The 18,725-nt window shown below is 42.1% G+C and overlaps 2 protein-coding genes across 9 annotated transcripts in view; one reads left to right on the forward strand and one right to left on the reverse strand.

Annotated features, from left to right (window-relative positions):
- LOC308636558 (keratin, high-sulfur matrix protein, B2B-like) overlaps positions 1 to 13,324 on the reverse strand; it is a gene marked incomplete at both ends in the record, with an annotated part of 197,694 nt that extends 184,370 nt beyond the window's left edge. For 2 of the 8 annotated variants that reach the window (XM_081272117.1, XM_081272120.1), the window contains one exon: positions 2,472 to 2,975. In XM_081272117.1, coding sequence (XP_081128243.1) covers positions 2,472 to 2,975 — 504 coding nt within the window. Of the gene's footprint in view, positions 1 to 2,371; positions 2,976 to 12,821 lie in introns of those variants that run through there. The other 6 variants (XM_081272113.1, XM_081272114.1, XM_081272112.1 and 3 more) reach the window with 5 other exon arrangements.
- Positions 13,325 to 16,632: 3,308 nt separating this feature from the next.
- LOC308636572 (uncharacterized protein) lies at positions 16,633 to 17,202 on the forward strand (the record flags this gene model as incomplete). The annotated part of the gene is made up of 1 exon (XM_081272135.1): positions 16,633 to 17,202. One exon carries the CDS (start codon positions 16,633 to 16,635, stop codon positions 17,200 to 17,202), a length of 570 nt encoding a protein of 189 aa, XP_081128261.1.
- Positions 17,203 to 18,725: the final 1,523 nt, after the last annotated feature.

An 18,725-nucleotide genomic window follows, 5' to 3' on the forward strand; every position in this document is an offset into this window, starting at 1 on the left:
GAAGGAAGGCACAAGACTTTTTTTTTTAAGATACTAGTTATCAGTATCTTTCCTGCTTCCCTTCTCATTCAATAGGTGGGGTTGGCTGTTGTTAGCTGGTATCTCCACCCTCAGGATAGTGAAGGTAACCAGGGTGTCACTATGCTGGGTTGGCGGCTACTGGGGAGAGTGGGGAGTTAAAAACTGGGTACCTGGAAGATGTTGATGAAGGTGACCCAAGATGGAGGCTCCTGCTTTCAGTGGTGGGGTGTCTGCTCTGGTGGAGGGAGCCTGGTGATGGTGTTAAATGGTGAATTCAGTGGCAAGCTCTGTGGCTTGCAGTGTCAGCTGACTTCAGAGCCTGTGTGAAGTTCCTGGGTGCAGGCAAGATATGGTGCATCGGGGATAAGTCTGCTGCTGCAGAGTCCCAAGATGGTGGCAACCAAGGGATTCCCCATGTTGGTAGATGGGGGTCCACACAGGGTGGTGGCTGGAGCTCCTACTTGTGGGAAGCTTCCAGGTGTCCTCCATAAGAGCAGCATCCATGATTTCTGCTCGAGTGGGTGGCCGAAAGTTCTTTGCAGGTGCTGCTGCCCCCTCTGATGGTCTCACTTGGGTATCCAATAGTCCTGCATAGGCAAGTAGTTGGGAGACCTACTCTGATGCTGAGGGCTGGAGTCCTGGACGGGCATGGTGCTTCCTGCACAGGGGGCAGGAATATCGCTCACAGAGAAGCCATATTCTCACAACTTGAACCCCACCCAGGTCACAGAGCAACACAGAGTGCTGCCTCCCTCTGGCCCGCCATCTTGGAACCCAAGGCCTGAAATTCTGTCTTCCAAGCATGAATTTTTGTTTTCTATTTAGTCTATTGATGATACTTTCAAGTGAATTTTTAATTTAATTCAATGTGACTTTCGTTTTTTGGGATTTCTGATTGTTTTCTTTTTTTCAGGATATATTTCTACACGAAGTGATCTTTCACCTCCTGTATTTGCTCCCTAAATTCATTATTTAGCTCTTCTTTTAGTTCATTAAACATTTTAATAATCAGGTTTTTTTATACTCTTTCTCTGGAATTTCATCCACATACATATCTGTGAGTTTTTTAATTGGGTAATTGTGAATTTGGTGGGTGGTGATTTATTTGCCTGTTTCATTACGATATCAGATGTTTTGAATTTGTGCGTTTGTTTAATGGATTCCTCTTCCCCTTTTATGTATGTGTCATTTGGTGTGTAGTTGGTTTTCTTCTAGGGACTTCTCGGGGTTATGCTACATGAGCATATGTACAGAAGATGTCCTCTAGTTGTTCCACTTAGTTGGCCTGGATTTTTGTCTCTCCAATTTGATGTATTGAAGTATGATTGGAGCTCAAGAAAGGGTAGTTTATGTGTGTGAAGTAATGTTCTCTGTTATTTGGCTGAGTTGTGAGTGTTGCTCAGAACCCGGATCTCTACCCTGTGAACTTGTAGTATTCCAGTCAATTTCCAGCCCCTATTAGAAAAAGAAGGGTTAAGCATAGCAATAATGTTAGCAACCAATGTGCCGACTTAAAAGAAATGTCTGGTCTACTTTGACACCTGTAACACTAATTACCACCTAAAGAAGAATGGTGAGGTCAGCATTTAACATCATTGCTCCAATTAATTCTTATCCTTGAGCTATAGTCTATGCTGAGCTTCCTCTCTCTAAATCAGTTTAAATCAATTCAGAATAATTTGGTGGGGGGATTTGGAGGGGGCATCAATTTCAATTCATACCTCTTATGTTACATGTGTTAGCATAAAATATTCCTCTTTAAAAACTTTATGTTATCATTTCTACTGTCAGACTGAATTCTGGTTTGGATTAAAAATCTCATGGGTGAATGCCAACTTAATTTTTCAATTTTAAGTACCTCTGATAACATGTACTCTTGTGACATGAAGCAAAGGAGACAGAAATATGAACATACCATTTCATTAATCAGAAATAATGACATATGAACACTTTCAGTGCTTCTGAATGCTAAAAAATTTTATTGAAAAACATCAATTTGACATGAAAATGGATCCCACAGAAAAATACTGAAAACCAAAAACAAAAAATCTAAAAGTAGAACATTTGAGGAGTTTTATATTTTGAATCAGAATTAGGAATTCTAGAACAAATTGATGCAGAATTTGACAGCAAATTCTAAATTACTACTAATGGAATGTTTCTACAAAATGAATAAGTAATAGCATATAGATGAGGGTTTTCCAAAGTACTCCAAGGATCTATTCGTAAGTTCATGATTTCAGGAGGTCCACATGTTCTGTTGAATAGATGCCTTCTGCCTGGACTGAGATGATGAAGGCAAGAAGCTTCACAGATGCAGATCAGGACATTCAATAACAAGAACTGCCACAGCAGCTGGGGCGGCAGCAGGTAGTTCTACAGCAGGTGGTCTGGCAGCAGGTGGGGCGGCAACAGCTAGACACACAGCAGGGCCTGCAGCAGCTGGACACACAGCAGCTGGGCCTACAGCAGCTGGGCCTGCAGCAGCTGGGCCTGCAGCAGCTGGACCCACAGCAGCTGGGGCGGCAGCAAGTGGTCCTACAGCAGGTGGTCTGGCAGCAGGTAGGGCGGCAGCAGTTGGACCCACAGCAGCTGGGGCGGCAGCAGCTGGACACACAGCAGGGCCTGCAGCAGCTGGGCCTACAGCAACTGGGCCTGCAGCAGCTGGACCCACAGCAGCTGGGGCGGCAGCAGTTGGACCCACAGCAGCTGGGGCGGCAGCAGCTGGACACACAGCAGGGCCTGCAGCAGCTGGACCCACAGCAGCTGGGGCGGCAGCAAGTGGTCCTGCAGCAGGTGGTCTGGCAGCAGGTAGGGCGGCAGCAGCTAGGGCGGCAGCAGGTGGTTCTGCAGCAGGTGGTCTGGCAGCAGCTGGGCTGACAACAGGTCTCCTGGCAGAGGCCTTGGTCACCACCCTGATCAGAGCAGACAGAGCCAGAACAAGAGTTAACCATGGTGTTAGAGGTTGGAGGTTCTGGGTGGGTTTTCAAATGAGTGTATTTCTTGAATCTGGAGATCTCCTTGCCCAGGGTTGCCTTTTATACCCTCCTCGAGGAGCTCTTTCCTTGTTATTGTTTGTCCAAATAAGTAAGCAATTGTTAAATTAGGCAATTATGTTTTCTGAGTTGGATGGAAAACATTGTTTCCTTTTCTGAAGAATTGGCCTCCATCCCATTGACTCTTCCTGATGTGTAACTGTGTCTTCCTTTACCTTAAAGCATCATCTTGGTTTAGATGCTGGCTAATGATTCTCAGCTTAATGTGGATTCTCACTCCATCTGCTCTGTCCTGCTGAATCATCTCATGCTTCCTTCCTTTTGGACATCATCTATGTTGCAGATTCCAGCTTCTTCTACAGAGCAGAGGTCATGTGAAGGTGACATGTCATTCAGGTGTCATTCTTTCCCATCTATGGGTCATACCATGCTCAAAATTTTGGTAGTTTTCTTTTATGGGGGAAAAAAAAGATTTGGCCTAATGAAATATAATGGAATCTCAGAAATATACGATCTTAGCATTGGAAGGTAAGGTAAGATCTATCCGTGTGGCCAGGTGCAACCAAAAAATGGTCACTGGGCAAAGATAGGAGAATCCCCAGAATACTCAGACTATTCCTGTCCCATTTCCTGGACTTAAATTTATTGATGGATTTCCTCTTTCTAAGAGGCAAATAAGAGAGCTGGGGTGTAACTCAGTGGAGAGCTCTTATCCTAGTCCAATGCAAGGCCCTGAGTTCAACCCCTACCTTCACCAAAACAACACAAAATAAGACAAGTATCTATCTAGAATGGATATAGACCTTCAGGATTCACTACTGGAATTGGTAACAATGCTTATGTTACTAAAAACATTTATATCTATATAAAAATAGAATTCATAGTATTACTTCAATTATCTTTAAAGTGTAAAGGAAAATATTGACATAGTTATTACTATTGTTAATTAATAGTTAATAGTGCTTATCTCTGGTTGATGGGATCATGGAAAATTTTATTTTCTTCTGAATGAGTTCGTCTTTGTGTAATGATGACTTGCTTTTCTTTTTTTAGCAGAAAAAAAAATTGAAAGAAAACTTTCTTATTTCATAACCTTCACCATGACTTCCTAGGTGTTGGGATTGGGGCATCCCTGGTGTTCAGCCAGTAGCACCTGTTCCACTGTACTGGTTGAAATATTGACATTCAATTGGAAAATAGCCATTGTCTTGAGTTCCCTGAGTACCCTCCTCAATGCCATATTCCTGTAATCCAGCAAGAAAGGGTCAAGGCCAAGAAACACAGAGTAGGCTTCAGGACCCTGCTTTAGGGTTAAGCCTGATGTCTGTACTGATTTTCTGATGACCTCAAATTACTGGTTGTTAATTAAGTACTTCAAATCTTGCTCCTGCCATAGAAAGATGACTCAGAAACCCAAGTTTTCCCACCAGTACATTACACAAGAAATCATTCTCTAAAGACACATACCATGAAACTGCTTATCTAGACCTTCTCTTTCTGTTGTTTTTTTTGTTTTTGTGGCAATCCTGATGTATAGTGAGGTTCAGCCCCCACACAAGTTTAGTCTGAGTAAACTGGCGGGGGGGGGTGGGGGGTGGGGGGGGTGGGGGGTGGGGGGGCTGCTTTACTTCATGTGCAAAGCAAGCACAAAAAGCAATAAAAATGAAGCAACATGAAAAATGTGTTCCAAATAAAAGAACAAGAGCTTCAGGATCCCAGAATGAGGGACCCACATTGGGCATGGAGCTGCAACCACTGGAAAACTTAAAGATGGAAGCAGAGACATATATGTACTGGCAAAAAAGGAGAAGGTTAATCTGGGTGTGGATGGGGCAGGGATTTAGTAAGGTCTTGGGGAGCTAGAATGCGTATGTGGGCATTTCCCTAGACCTCCCTTCCCAGCTCACTCCAGCTATAAAACCAAGTCTCCAACCTCTGCCCAGAAGTCGGGCCACATTTTAAGCTTCCCAACTCTTTCAGCTTCCACCAGAAGGACTGTCTTCTAAATCACCTAGCTCTGGGAATGGCTGGGACTCTGTATTTACCAGTCGTCTGGGACAAAGAAGTGGCTTTAAACAAACAGGTGAGCACTCACCAACCCCCATCCCCACCCCATCCTAACTCCAGACTTAGAACAAGCAAGCAATAACAGTTTCTCCCCCTGGGGGATGTGGGGTGGAGTGGGGGTATTGACAACAAACACACTTTCCCAGCTGCTTTACCAGGATCAGGCCTCTTAATTAGCCTGTATCTTGGAACTGGCAGGGAAGGCAGTCAGGGCAGTTCATTAATAAAACTTCCTGCCAAATCCCCAAGACTCAATTCTCTCTCTGAGAGCAGTTTGTCTACACATCAAGCACTCCAACTTTTATAGCTCCCATCCAACAGACCGACTCTTAAATTAACCCAGCTTTGGGAGCTGATGGAGCTCTCCATTTGCCATTCCAGAGTTCCAGGGACCACAGAGATCAAAGAGGTGATTTTAAACAGGAGTACTACCAGTGGCTATTTCCTCTAGCTCAAAGCAGAGCTAGCAGACAGCAATACTCAGCTCCCAGTTTTGCATTGAAAAGGGATTGACTGCATATCTTCTTGACTTCTCCAGTTGCTGCCCATGTCATCAGGCTTTTAATTAGTCTTCACCTTGGAACTGATGTGACAGTCATTAGTTAGTACTGTGAGAGCTTAATTAACAACAGTGGGTGAGTGGGCACTTCTACAGCTCCTCCCCTTAGGCTCTATGGGGATAGATCCAAACCTTAACCTGCGTTTGGCATGGAATTTGGTAGTTCCCTGGCAGTTACCAAGAGCAAAGCAGACAGTTCTAACAGTGTGCAGTCTGAATGCAGGAATTTGCCACAAATCCTCTACACCGCTAGCACAAAGCAAGAGGGAGATAAAACTGAAAGACCCCAACCCAGCTTATGGCACAATCCTTTTGTAATGCAAGGCTTGAGATATACAGTTGTTTGCAAAAGGAGGTCAGTGGGGCAACCGGGTGTGCAAACTTAACGGTTGGGCTTGCTCAAGGACGATTACAAAAACAGGATGTTCACAGGCTGACACCCGGTCAAAGGGGGGAACAACAAGAACAGGAAGGGAACAGAAACTGGTCAAGTCAACAACTTTATCTGATTTCCGAGAAATAACCCCCGCCTCACCTAAATCCTCCAATAAGAACCCTGTAACCATGCATCTGGCTTCTGTACTTCTGCTTCTGCTCGCAAGTTCTATATAAGCCCCTCGGGATGAGCCGGGGGTGCGCAAGTCTCATAGAGCTTGTCGCCCCGGGTACCCGTGTGACTGAATAAACCTCTTGTTGCTTGCATCCGATCTTCCGTGGTCTCGTTGATTCTTGGGAACGGGTCTCCTCAGACGGAAAGTACCCAAGTTCGGGGGTCTTTCAAAACCAGTTCCAAGTTTGTCCCTGAAGAAAGAAGAAAGTGACCACACTTCCAGTACACCAGCTCTCCAGCTGCTTCTTGAGGGAGTGATTTTATCTCCTGTCTTGGGACGCTTGTAAAGGTAAAATTTCTAAGCTGATTCTAAGCTGCAAAAGTCTGAGTTAAAGTGTAAAAGACTAGGGCATTGTAAAGCTTCTAGATTACAAGGCCTGGGCTAAAAGGTAAAAGTCTATTGTTACAATTCCTCTGCTATCCCCGGAACCTGTAATCTCTGTGAAGTTGTTAGGACAATGGGGGAGCTGCCCAGTAAATATCTCCATTGAGTCCCTGGTTGTTTAATAGCTAAGGGCTCCAGGTAGCATGGCACGTAAGCATATAGGCCCCAGAACCAATCAGTTTGAATGTGTACCCCACTTAGAAGTGACCACCCCTGCCCAAACTGTTCCCGCCAATGAATGGACTAATCATGTATCAGAATTGTTGTTCAACTTTCCCGCGCCTCATGATGATTTGTTCTGATGTATGCAAAGCCCACCGCCCTCTCCAAAAAGTGTACTTAAGCTCTGCTTGACCTCTGCTCTGGGCTCTGGGCTGCTCTCCCTTCTTGAGTGAGCATGGAGCCCCAGCGCGCTGGAACGGATCCCTAATAAAATTCCCCCTTGCCATTGCATGAAGTTAGTCTCATGTGGTCTCTCCTTCTCCGACGCTTCGCCGGACCCTTACACGCTGACCAGCCTAACACAGTCAAATCTCCTCGGACCCCTAAGAACCATCCTACTGAGCTTGCTTTGACTGATTTCTCAAACCTCTTCTCTTAAACAGACAGCATGTGCATTTATTTGCATGTGTACTGAGAGAAATGTTGCAGTGAAATATTTTTTCAGAATCTGTCATACTATCACCTCCTGTTATTTACATGTTTAGTGATCTGATTTGATTTGATTTGATTTTTTATCTTTAAGGAGACGGAACTTGTTTTTTCATATATATCACTAATAATAAAATATTGAGACACTTATTTGAAGAAAATGTACAAATGGCAAACATGAAAAGATGTTTCCTAAAAGATTAGGGAAATGCAAATTAAAACCACGATGACTTGTCACTAAACACCTATGATAAAATGAAAAAAAAACTAAAAAGAAAAAAACTAAAAAGTCTGGCAAGGATGCAACAAAAATGCATTACTAAGATATTGCTGATGGGAATGAGAAATGGTACAGCCATGCTGGAAAACAGGCTGACAAGTTCTTTAAAATTGTACAACTAACGTAAAACCCAATGGTTGCATTCCTCAATATTTATACCACTGAAGTGAAGACTTATGTTCAAACATGAATGTTTATGTGCATGAATGTTTATAACAATTTTATTCATAATAGCCAAAGGATGGGAACAAAAAGAGATGTCTTTCAATGGGTGATTGTGAAGCCAGATTTAAAATTAGGTAGTCAGTGTAGTTAGGTAAATCGGGTCTAATACCGAGTGAAATCTAAAATGGAGGCCATGCTGGGAATGACTCAGGGAAAACAGGACAATTCATGGAATGTTAATGAAGTCCCAAAAAGGCCCTAGGCCAAAGTCCACCTCAAAGAAGTGTTAATGAACAGCCCCCAGCAAACTTAAAGATAGCCCTTCACAAAGAAGTGTCCCACCCCTGGGGCCTTCCCACCTACATTCCATCCCCAAAACTATAAGAAGGGGAGACAACCTCACTTCCACGGATTCCACCTCTTGGGTCCCCTGGGTCCCCTTCTGCCTCAGGGAGAAGTGTTTTCTGCTGTCCTTTAATAAACTTCTAATTTCTCCTCTGACCTTGCCTCGGGTGCTTCTCTGGTGTTATTCTTCAACATCGGGGAAGCAAGGACTCGTCACCGGTCAACAGTGGTAACAATTGGTGAAGCAACTGGGTTACATTCATACCATAGAATATCTCTGAGCAATAAAAGGACTACTGATGCACTCAACAGGCTGCATGAATCAACAAGGAATTACATTGGATAGAAAAAGACAACCCGAAAACCCTGCATACAGTATATCTCCATGTGTATGTATTTCTGAAATGACAAGGAGATCAGTAGTTGGTGGGAGTTAATGAGAAGGAAGAGTAGGAGGGAAGTGGTATGGTTATAAAAGATAAACACAAGAGAATCTCAGGGTGATGGAAATGTTCTGTTTTGATGGATGCAATTGGCATAAGGAGCAATAGAACTAAAATAAAGACTAAACAAAATAATGGATATTACAAAACTGTTAGCGATAAGGGGACAAATATCACAATCATACCGTTTGCTTTGATAGATTCCTCAGACCTTGCCTCAGACAGCATGTGTATGTGCCTTTGGACTAGTGAGAGAAATGGATCTTGTTTCTTAATCTAAATGATAATAAAATATTGAGTTTAAAGGTATTATGTTTTAATTATATTCATGCCATATTGTTTTATTGATGTCTGATAGCGTTTATATTCACTGTTTCTTTTTTTTCTTTTTCAATTAAATTCTGTTTTTAACTAAAGTTCTTTTCTTGGCCATATTAATATTATTTGATTATGGAATGGAAAATATCTCAAAGACATGGGAAGCTGTGAATCATTGGTATTCCCAAAAGAAAAGATATTTGTTAAAGAATAGGAATGGAAGACCCCAGGGTCCTCCAAACACCTCACAGAAGAAGAAATACAATTGATCAACAAATATGTGAAAAAGTGTTCAACATCTCTACCAATTAGAGAAAGGCAAATCAAAACTACTCTAAGATTTCATCTCACTCCTGTCAGAAAGACAATCATCAAGGATACAGGTAACAATAAATGTTGGTCAGGATGTAGGGAAAATGGTACACTCATACACTGCTCGTGGGACTGTGCCGCAGTCTTGGCTGGGCACAGAATCACGAGCCACCACACAGCTTTGTAGATTCAAACAGCAAATCTTTATTCCCGAACTCACACCGGCCTCCACACACGTTCTGGGGCAATCCCAGTTCTTCTGCCACCCAATTCACCTACTCCACGAGGCTTTTTTTCCAAAATGCTCCCTGAATCTCACGAGAGCTCAACGGGAGCTCAGATAGCAGGAACGCCCTATTTCCAGCAGCAATAATCCTCAACATTGAACTTCCCTAAAATCCAAGGTCTTAAACTGGGAACGCCCTTAACCCAAGGAGCGAGATACTTCCTCAAACTGCAGGATACACCCTAATCCTGGATCCACCCTCGTCCTTGAGTAGGGTCACCTTTCTCAAACACACATGCAAGGTCACAGCAAATTTAACATGGGGTATGCTGGCAAGGAAATCTGGCAAGGAAATCGATGCGTCATTCCTACTTGGTAATGGCCCTCAGCAGGACTGCAAATTGGTGCAACCACTATGGAAAGCAGTATGGAGATTCCTCAAAAAACTGGAAATGGACCCAGCTATCCCACTCTTTTGGTTTATACCCAAAGGACTTAAAACCAGCATACAATAGTGATGCAGCCACATCAATGTTTATAGCATCTCAATTCACAAAAGCTAGACTATGGAACCAACCTAGGTGTCACTTAATAGATGAAAGGATAAAGAAAATGTGGTATATGTACTCAATGGACTATTATTCAGCTTTAAAGAACAGTGAAATTATGGCATTTGCCAGTAAATGGTTGGAGTTGGAGAATATCATGCTAAGTGAAATAAGCCAATCCCACAAAACCAAAAGCCAAATGTTTTCTTTAAAATGTGGATGCTAATTCACAATAAGACAGAAGGCACTAGGGAAGAATAGCATCACCTTATATTAGAGGGACATAATGGGAGGGGAGAGGAGGGGATGTGGAGGTTGGAAAGCTAGTAAAAGGAAACAGACATTATTACTGTATGTATATATGTGACTGCACAACCAATATGATTCTGCAACATGTACACTCAGAAAAATGAGAAAACATATCACATTTATGTATGATATATCAAGGTGTATAAATGCATTTTACTGTCATGTACAACTAATTAAAATAAATAATAAATTAAAAAAAAAAAAAGAACAGGAACGGTACAGTCAGAAAACTGCCTTGGTGCCAAGCTTCACTGGGTGAGATCATGAATCTGAAATTCAATTTTCATGGTGAGAGGCCCATCTAAACACCACAGTACGAGTGCAGTATAGCTACTGGTACTTCTAGACTTCCTACTGCCCTTCTAGGGTGTGGCCCTGCACTCATTCTCAGTGGTTTTCCATTGCATCTGAACTTCAACTTGAAATGCCTGGCATCACTGACTTAATGCATTCTGATCCATATCTTTTTTTTTTTTTTTTTTTAACCAGGCATGATGCTTTAATTTTTCAGAAAAGCTATTCAATCACATAAGGGCAGTCCACATCTCATCCACAATTCATGTTCCTTCATAATTATTATCATTACCTAAAAGGCTATGATTTCCCCAGATTATAATGTTCATAATATTTTCTTGGTCTTTCCCTTGGGATGATTTCCTTGATCTGTTGATTATTTTGCTGAAGTACCTTTTCTTTTCCTTGTTGAAGTGGCATGAACAGGACAAGTGAAGCAATGTGGTCACAGGAGACATTTGATTTGCTTATCTGAATATGACCAAATTGGCCTGAGATGCAGCAGGTCTGCAGGATGTAAGACTGTCCCAAGAGTGAGGCTTCGGGTACAGGTCTCAAGCCTAGTCCAAGTCTTCCCCACTTGCAACCTCATCTTTTCCTGCCATTCTCACCCTTCCCTACTCCTCCAGGCTTTCCCCAAAGTGAGTGTTTACTTGTAACTCCACATCTGACTAGGAGCTTCCTCATTTGCTTATGATATATATTTTTTAAGTGCAGTATTATTAATATGAAGGGAACTGGGGTGAGGCTAGCAGAGTTTAGTCCCTGCCATGTCTGGTCAACAGCAACTGATTTCACAGCCAATCTGCCTCTTGACATTATAAGAATGTAAACATTTCCCTGTCTCCTCCTCTGCCTTCTCTTTATCTCATGAATTTGTGATCTGCATATTTTCACTGAATTTACTGATTTTATGTGTGTGTGTGTGCGTGTGTGTGTGTGTATGTATGTACCTTCCACACCCACATTACTATTCTCCGAGACTGAAAGTTCCCCTTCTGATCAATACTACCCAAGATAGTAGTATTGGGCCTCCTTGGGTCCTTCCTCATATTTCCAACTTTAGGTTGTGAGCTCTTTGTAGGAAGTTCCTGTGCCACACATATCTTGATATGATCCTCAGAGCCCAACAGTGGGGATCACTCATATCATTGTTATCAAATTGTTATCTTCTTGTAATTGAATTATTGTTGGTTAAATGAGGTAGATTATCTTATTTTGAAAAACTGGTAAAGTCCTTTCTATAAACATAGGCATTATATTTTATTTGCAAAATCAGCGCTCTTTTATTTTTGAATTGCCATGTAAAAGTTGTATGTATTCATGGGGCATCATGTGACATTTCTTGATATTTGTGTATATTTCTGTAATGTTCAAATCAGGGTGAGCATATCTATCTCCTCAAATATTTATCATTTCTTTGCAGTAAATACACTCAATATCCTTTCTTCTAGCTTTGTTATTTTAAATATACAGCACATTGTTGCTCCCCATACTGACCTTACAATGCAATTGAACATCAGCACATCTTTCTCTTATCTAACTAACCTTGGCACTTAATGACCAACCTTTTCCCTATTTCTCACATCCTTGTTTTCTCCAGTCCCTGGTAACCACTTTTCTATTCCCAATTCCTATTAGATCAATATTTTTTAGATTGCACATTTGAGTGATAGGGTATGGTATTTTTCTATCTGTGCCCGGCTGATTTCACAACATAGTGTCTTCCAGTTGCATCCATGTTGTCACAAATGACTGGATTTCATCCTTTATATGGAAAACATAGTATTCCAAATCTTATATATGCCACATTTTGTTTGTTCAGTCATCAGTTGATGGACAATTAGGTTGATTCTGTTTCCTGACTACTGTGAATGTTTCTTCTGGCCATAGAAACCCAAACTTTTCTTCTCCTTGAGAGAAATAATACCAGAAAATAAACTGAAAATCATGGAAGGAAGGCACAAGAATTTATGATATTGAAGTTATTTTTATTGAAGAATAGTTAACACATGATTATGAATGCCAAGAATAACTGGGGCTTCATCTAATTGCATCATATATCTGAGGCTGGGATATAGTGAAGGGATCTATGGGAGATATTAGTGGGTTTTAATGTAGAAGGATGTCCTTATGCCAGTTTCTTACTGGACAGGGGGATGATAAAGCTGGTGGCCAGGCTCTGTGATGGTGGCTAACTCATGGCTGGTAGTCAGATACAAGGTTCAACAAGAGGATCCACAGCAGCTGGGGTGGCAACAGGTGGTCCTGCAGCAGGTGGTCTGGCAACACTGGGGTCTGCAGCAGTGGGGGCGGCAGCAGCTGGACACACAGCAGGTGGGGCGGCAGCAGGTGGTCTGGCAACACTGGGGCCTGCAGCAGCTGGACCCACAGCTGCTGGGGCGGCAGCAGCTGGACACACAGCAGCTGGGGCGGCAACAGGTGGTCCTACAGCAGGTGGTCTGACAACACTGGGGCCTGCAGCAGCTGGACTGACAGCTGCTGGGGCGGCAGCAGCTGGACACACAGCAGCTGGGGCGGCAGCAGGTGGTCCTACAGCAGGTGGTCTGGCAACACTGGGGCCTGCAGCAGCTGGACCCACAGCTGCTGGGGTGGCAGCAGGTGGTCTGGCAACACTGGGGCCTGCAGCAGCTGGACCCACAGCTGCTGGGGCGGCAGCAGGTGGTTCTGCAGCAGGTGGTCTGGCAGCAGCTGGGCTGGCAGCAGGTCTCCTGGCAGAGGCCTTCGCCACAGCCCTGATCAGAGCAGACGGAGCCAGAACAGGAGTTGACCATGGTGTCAGAGGGTGGAGGTTCTGGGTGGGTTTCTAAGAGAATGAGTTTCCCAAATGTGGTAGTCTCCTAATTCCATGTCCACTTTTATACCCACCTGCTGACACCATGTTAAAGATTATTTCCTTGTTATTGTTTATGTTCATAGAGAAGTAATTACAAGATTAGCTAATTGTGGGAGAATCTACATAAAAGTTAGATAGAGTGCATGTTTTCCTTGCTCTGAGTATGTATGTTTATCCAGTATTTTCCCGAGTCACCTCTTGTCTCTTGCCTATTTCCTTATGTGTATCATCTCTTTCAAAGACTCTTGATCTTACTCATCAGATTGGTTGTCACATGACAGATGCCATGAAATCCAGCATTCTGTGTGTCATCCTGAAGTCTGTGTCTCATACCAATCCTCTAGTGGAACAGTTTCTCATTTTCTAAAGGTTCTTTTAATAAAATAAAATAAATATGAAAGTACTAGAAGAAAAATTGGGGAAAAATTAAGGTTTAAAATAGAATGGCTTTTCTACTACAGAAAAAAAAGTTAATAGCAATGAATAAAAATATTGAAAAATTTTAAAACAGAAATGTTTTAAATACCTGTTTTTATAAAGTAAACAAAATGTAAAACATAAACAGGGAATAAATAATAAATACAGTAACTAACAGAAAATGTGTGAATGCCTGGTATAACCCAATATGGAAAAAAACAAATAAAAACCCAAATAGAAAATTGAATAAAGAACATTCAGTCATTTCATTAAAGAGAGAGAGAGAGAGAGAGAGAGAGAGAGAGAGAGAGAGAGAGAGAGAGAGATATTGATGTAAATGTCTTTTGAACTTTTGAAAGCTATCCAGTCTATCACAATGTTTAAAATGTTTAATTGAACACTTTATTCATTCATAAACCATCTTCTGCCTACATAAAGTTTGCACAGGTCCTGCCTTAAGTTCTGGAGATACCTCAGTGAATTGCTGTTATTTGTAATAAAAAATATAAAATATTTAAGTTTTAAAACTTTAATGAATTCATGATGTTATAAGGAAATACATTTTCACAGAGATGGCAAGGGTCTAAACAGGGGCAACTTCTCCAGATGGTAATTTAGCTTAAATTCCATAGCATCTGAAGAGTATCTTATATTAAATTCAATAATATCTTGATTTATTAGAGCTTCAAATGTGCATAACTTTTGATTGAGCAATTTTCCTTCTAGAAATGTGTTGAACAGCATACATGTGTACTAATACATAAGTTCTTTGTAGCATTGTTTATGAGAGCAAAAGCTTGATTTTAAGTTCTACTTTGCTTATGGAAGAGACTGTTCCTAATGTAAGAAATACAGTGTGTGGAAGTTATGGAGCATCATTTTTTTTTCAGAGGAAACAAAAGCTCTTTGAACTAGTCTTGAAATTTTTTAAAAAGTTAAAATTAATTTTTTTTAAAAAAAATAAATAAATTTTAAAAAATGAAGTGACCTTACTTTATATCCTCCCTATTCCCAGGCAGGCACCAACTTTCCATTTAGATTATTGGAATACCTGAGAGTTTTTAAAAACCTGACTGTTTTTACATGGATTATTTATGGTGGAGGGGAGAAGGGAAATAAAGAAAATGTTCCTAACATGAACATTGTAAGAGTAAGATAAATTTGTGCACTGTCTTGAGAATTAAGGCAACCTTGCAAGGGGCATATACTTTTTGATCCCATCATATTCTCTGGGTCAAAAGGAAATAAAACAAATCCTGGTGTCCTGTGAGACTGAGACAAACAAGCTAAAGGAAAATCAAACACAGAGTTTACATGAAAAAGAGGGAAATGGCAGGAAGAAGAAAATGAGGAGGAAGGACACACTATTCAAAAGGAACTTGGGTGTTAGGTTGGTTCCCAGGTAGAAGAACCTAGATCTTCTGATGAAAAGCTGAATCATGAAGAGACCCAGTGCCAGGGCTCATATAGCTGTAGGGGAAAATGAAGGGGTTCTGACTGTAGTCACCTCCTGCCTGCACAGGCCATGGGAATGGGGTACTCCTGGTGGAATGGGCTGACTGAGAAATAAAAGCTGGGAAAAATAGAATAGTGGAAAAAAACCACAGAACCCAGTAGTTTCAAAATCAGGGGCAGGACGGGCAAGCTGATCAGATAGATCAAGCTTCCAGACAAAATGGCCCTGTGCCTGCTTTATTTATATCGGGAAACATCAAAGAGATTCTATAGAACGTTCTTCTCCAAAAGGTTAAAGGTGGGCTGCTCAGTTCCTAATGGTTTACGCCCGTCTCTGGAGCTACTATGAGGAACCTTCCTAGAAAAGCCAAGGAAAAGATCACGTGCATTGGGCAATCTATTTCCATGGGAGACCCATAGAAAGTTCCCAATGCCAGGCCTATTTCTCCCTGGCCATGCTGAGAAGATCCTCATGTATTTCACAGATGGTTTCTCGAAGTTACCTTCTTAAGAGATGCACAGGTGTTTTGGATGAGTTAACCACTCAATGTTTCCTACAGGATATATTTGGAATTTTAAACTTTTCCATAAGGGAATGGATGGGTGAATTACTAGTTAGGTTGTACCTCATGTAGTTCTGCCCTTCAAGGGTCATAGCATACAGCTGATCACTGTTCAAGACCTGTAACATTCGTTTTATATATTTACCCAGGTTACATTATCATTTAGAGCAACAGGATAAATCTTTTATACTAGTTTCTACATTATAGGTAGTATCTGCAATCTCCTGAAACTTGGTTTTCACTCATCTCTGTGACTTATCAACACCACCTTCTCTATAGAAGTGCTTCTCAAAGTTGCACCCAGGGAAAACAGATGGAGACTGGAAATGGTTCTGACCTCTCACCAAGCTAAGCTGGAACTGTTAGGTGACCAAATACTACATTTGATTTTAAAACTGAGGTTTAGGGCTGGGGGTGTAGCTTCGTGGTACAGTGCTTACCTAGCACATGTGATTCCCAGCACTGCAAAATCATTTATTAATTAAAATAAATAAAGTGAGAATTAGTGTTTAACTGTTGCAGAAAATGATGACCGATTTCTCATTTCAGGAAAATGGTTTTGACTGGCTATTTACCCATTAGAAAAGCAAACATCACTTACTCAAAGAAAATTCATTATACTTAAGGAACACCTTCCTCCTTGGAGCATTTCCCAAAAGATTAGTATAATTGGCATAAACAATAACAAAGACAGGTTCTGCTCATTGGTTCCAAGATTGGGGTACCGTATATAAAAGGTATAAAAGCAAAGGAAACATCAGATTCTAGGAAACTCTCCTGTGAACAGGATCCACCCTCCACACCTGCCACCATGAGTGACTGCTGCTGCTCCCCTTGCTGCCAGCCCACCGGCTGCAGGACCACCTGCTGCAGGACCACCTGCTGGAAACCAGCCTGTGTGACCTGCTCCTGCACACCCTGCTGCCAGCCCAGCTGCTGTGGCTCCAGCTGTGGCTCCAGCTGCTGCCAGCCCTGCTGCCAAACCACCTGCTGCAGGACCACCTTCAAGCCCACCTGTGTGACCAGCTGCTGCCGCACACCCTGCTGCCAGCCCTGCTGCTGTGTGTCCAGCTGTTGCCAGCCTTGCTGCCAGCCTAGCTGCTGTGAGTCTAGCGGCTGTGGGTCCAGCTGCTGCCAGCCCAGCTGCTGTAGGTCCAGTGGCTGTGGGTCCAGCTGCTGCCAGCCCAGCTGCTGTGAGTCTAGCGGCTGTGGGTCCAACTCCTGCTGTGGGTCCAGTGGCTGTGGGTCCAGCTGCTGCCAGCCAGTTTGCTCTGGACCTGTGTACTGCACAAGGAGATGCTACCACCCCACCTGTGTCTGCCTGCCTGGTTGCCTAGGCCAGGACTATGGATCCAGCTGCTGCCAGTCTTGCAGTTGTTGATCAATTTATCACAGACCCCACTTGCCTGCCTCACTTTGCACTATCTGATCTGCCATATACCATAGTATGGCAAACTCACCCTCCTTTCTCTATAGTAATGCCCATACTGTCATCAAACTGTCATCATCTTGCTAACAGATTTTGAGCTTCCTCAGCAAGTACAGTCTTATCTACTTTTGATATTCTCTTCATTTAGTTTGCTGCTTGTCAATGTCATCTCTTCTTGATCTGGATCCATGGTCTCAGTCTTTACAAAGTGATTATTGACTTTTTAAGCTAAGAAAAAATTTTAAATTATAAAGAAAACACTCAGAACTAACTTTCTCATTAGGTCTTTGTGATGATACATACCCATCATTTTGTTTTGATGACTCATTTTGCCATGCTTTCATGACAACTCTGTTTTGTCTTGTTAGTTGACAATTGGCTTCTTAATAAACTCTTCACTGTTTTACTTCCTATATTTTGTTTTGTTTCTGTGATTGTTTTGCATTTCGCGTGTGTTACCTTATCTAAGTCGCACAATGGTCCCAAACTTGGGCAGAACCAAGATGAGTAAAATGACTTGGCAAAATGTCATATAGCTAAAGCCGGACAGAATCAGGTCCAGGATCCGGGCTTTCTGATTCCAGTTCTGGTGCAGTCATATGTACAGCTTAGTATAAGCAGAAATGATACTGGGGACTGAGCACTGGGAAGATGTGAAATTTAAGTTGTTCCCTGACAATGAAAACACCATTTTCTTACATTGGCAGATCACTTTCTATTAACTAATCTCTTCCCAAATTCATTCCCTACAGTATGGCAACCAGTATCCACATCTTACAAGCAACAGCTGGTTTTAAGTACCCTAGTAAATCTACTAAATGATGTGAATCTTTTATTGCTTTGGCCTCTGTGCAGCCTCTGGTGAACTCCTTTAACTAATTTTGAGTGCATACTGTGTTCCTGTCACTGTCCTGGGACTCTGATGTGAGAAGCTCACTTAGAATTAGTTTATCGGTGTCATGAAAATGGAATTCTTGTAAGTCCTCATTCTTCTGGTCACCTATGGAGTAAGTCCTGACTGTGAAACACTGGACACACTTCATTTGCACTCAGACTTTGAGAGACCATTTGTTTCCAGGTAAAAACATTTTAAAGGAAATTAAGTAATGACAAATCTGGGGACTCAAGGTAATAGTCAGCCTTTGAGTTTTCCAAAAAAAAAAAAAGCTCCCTGAGCTTGGGGAGGGAAGGACCAATCAATGGAGGGAAATGAAAGCCTGAGTTTCAGGGGTAAGAAAGGTTGTGAGGAGAGAGAGAAAGGAAAAGGTACTATTAGGAGCCTCATAGGTTTGAGAGCACTGATAAAAAAGGAAACACCAGACTTTCGAAGAGAGAAAATGAAAAACAGGGAACTGAAGCATTTAGTGATGTAAAGTCTAATACTCCTACAGGAAAGGAAAAATAAGAAAAAGATAGAAACAAGTAAATGACTAGGGCCACATCTTTGAGAAGAGCAGAGTTTCTTCCACACACCC

The sequence above is a fragment of the Spermophilus citellus genome (assembly GCF_964194105.1).
Source record: "Spermophilus citellus genome assembly, chromosome: 17".
Classification (NCBI taxonomy): domain Eukaryota; kingdom Metazoa; phylum Chordata; class Mammalia; order Rodentia; family Sciuridae; genus Spermophilus; species Spermophilus citellus.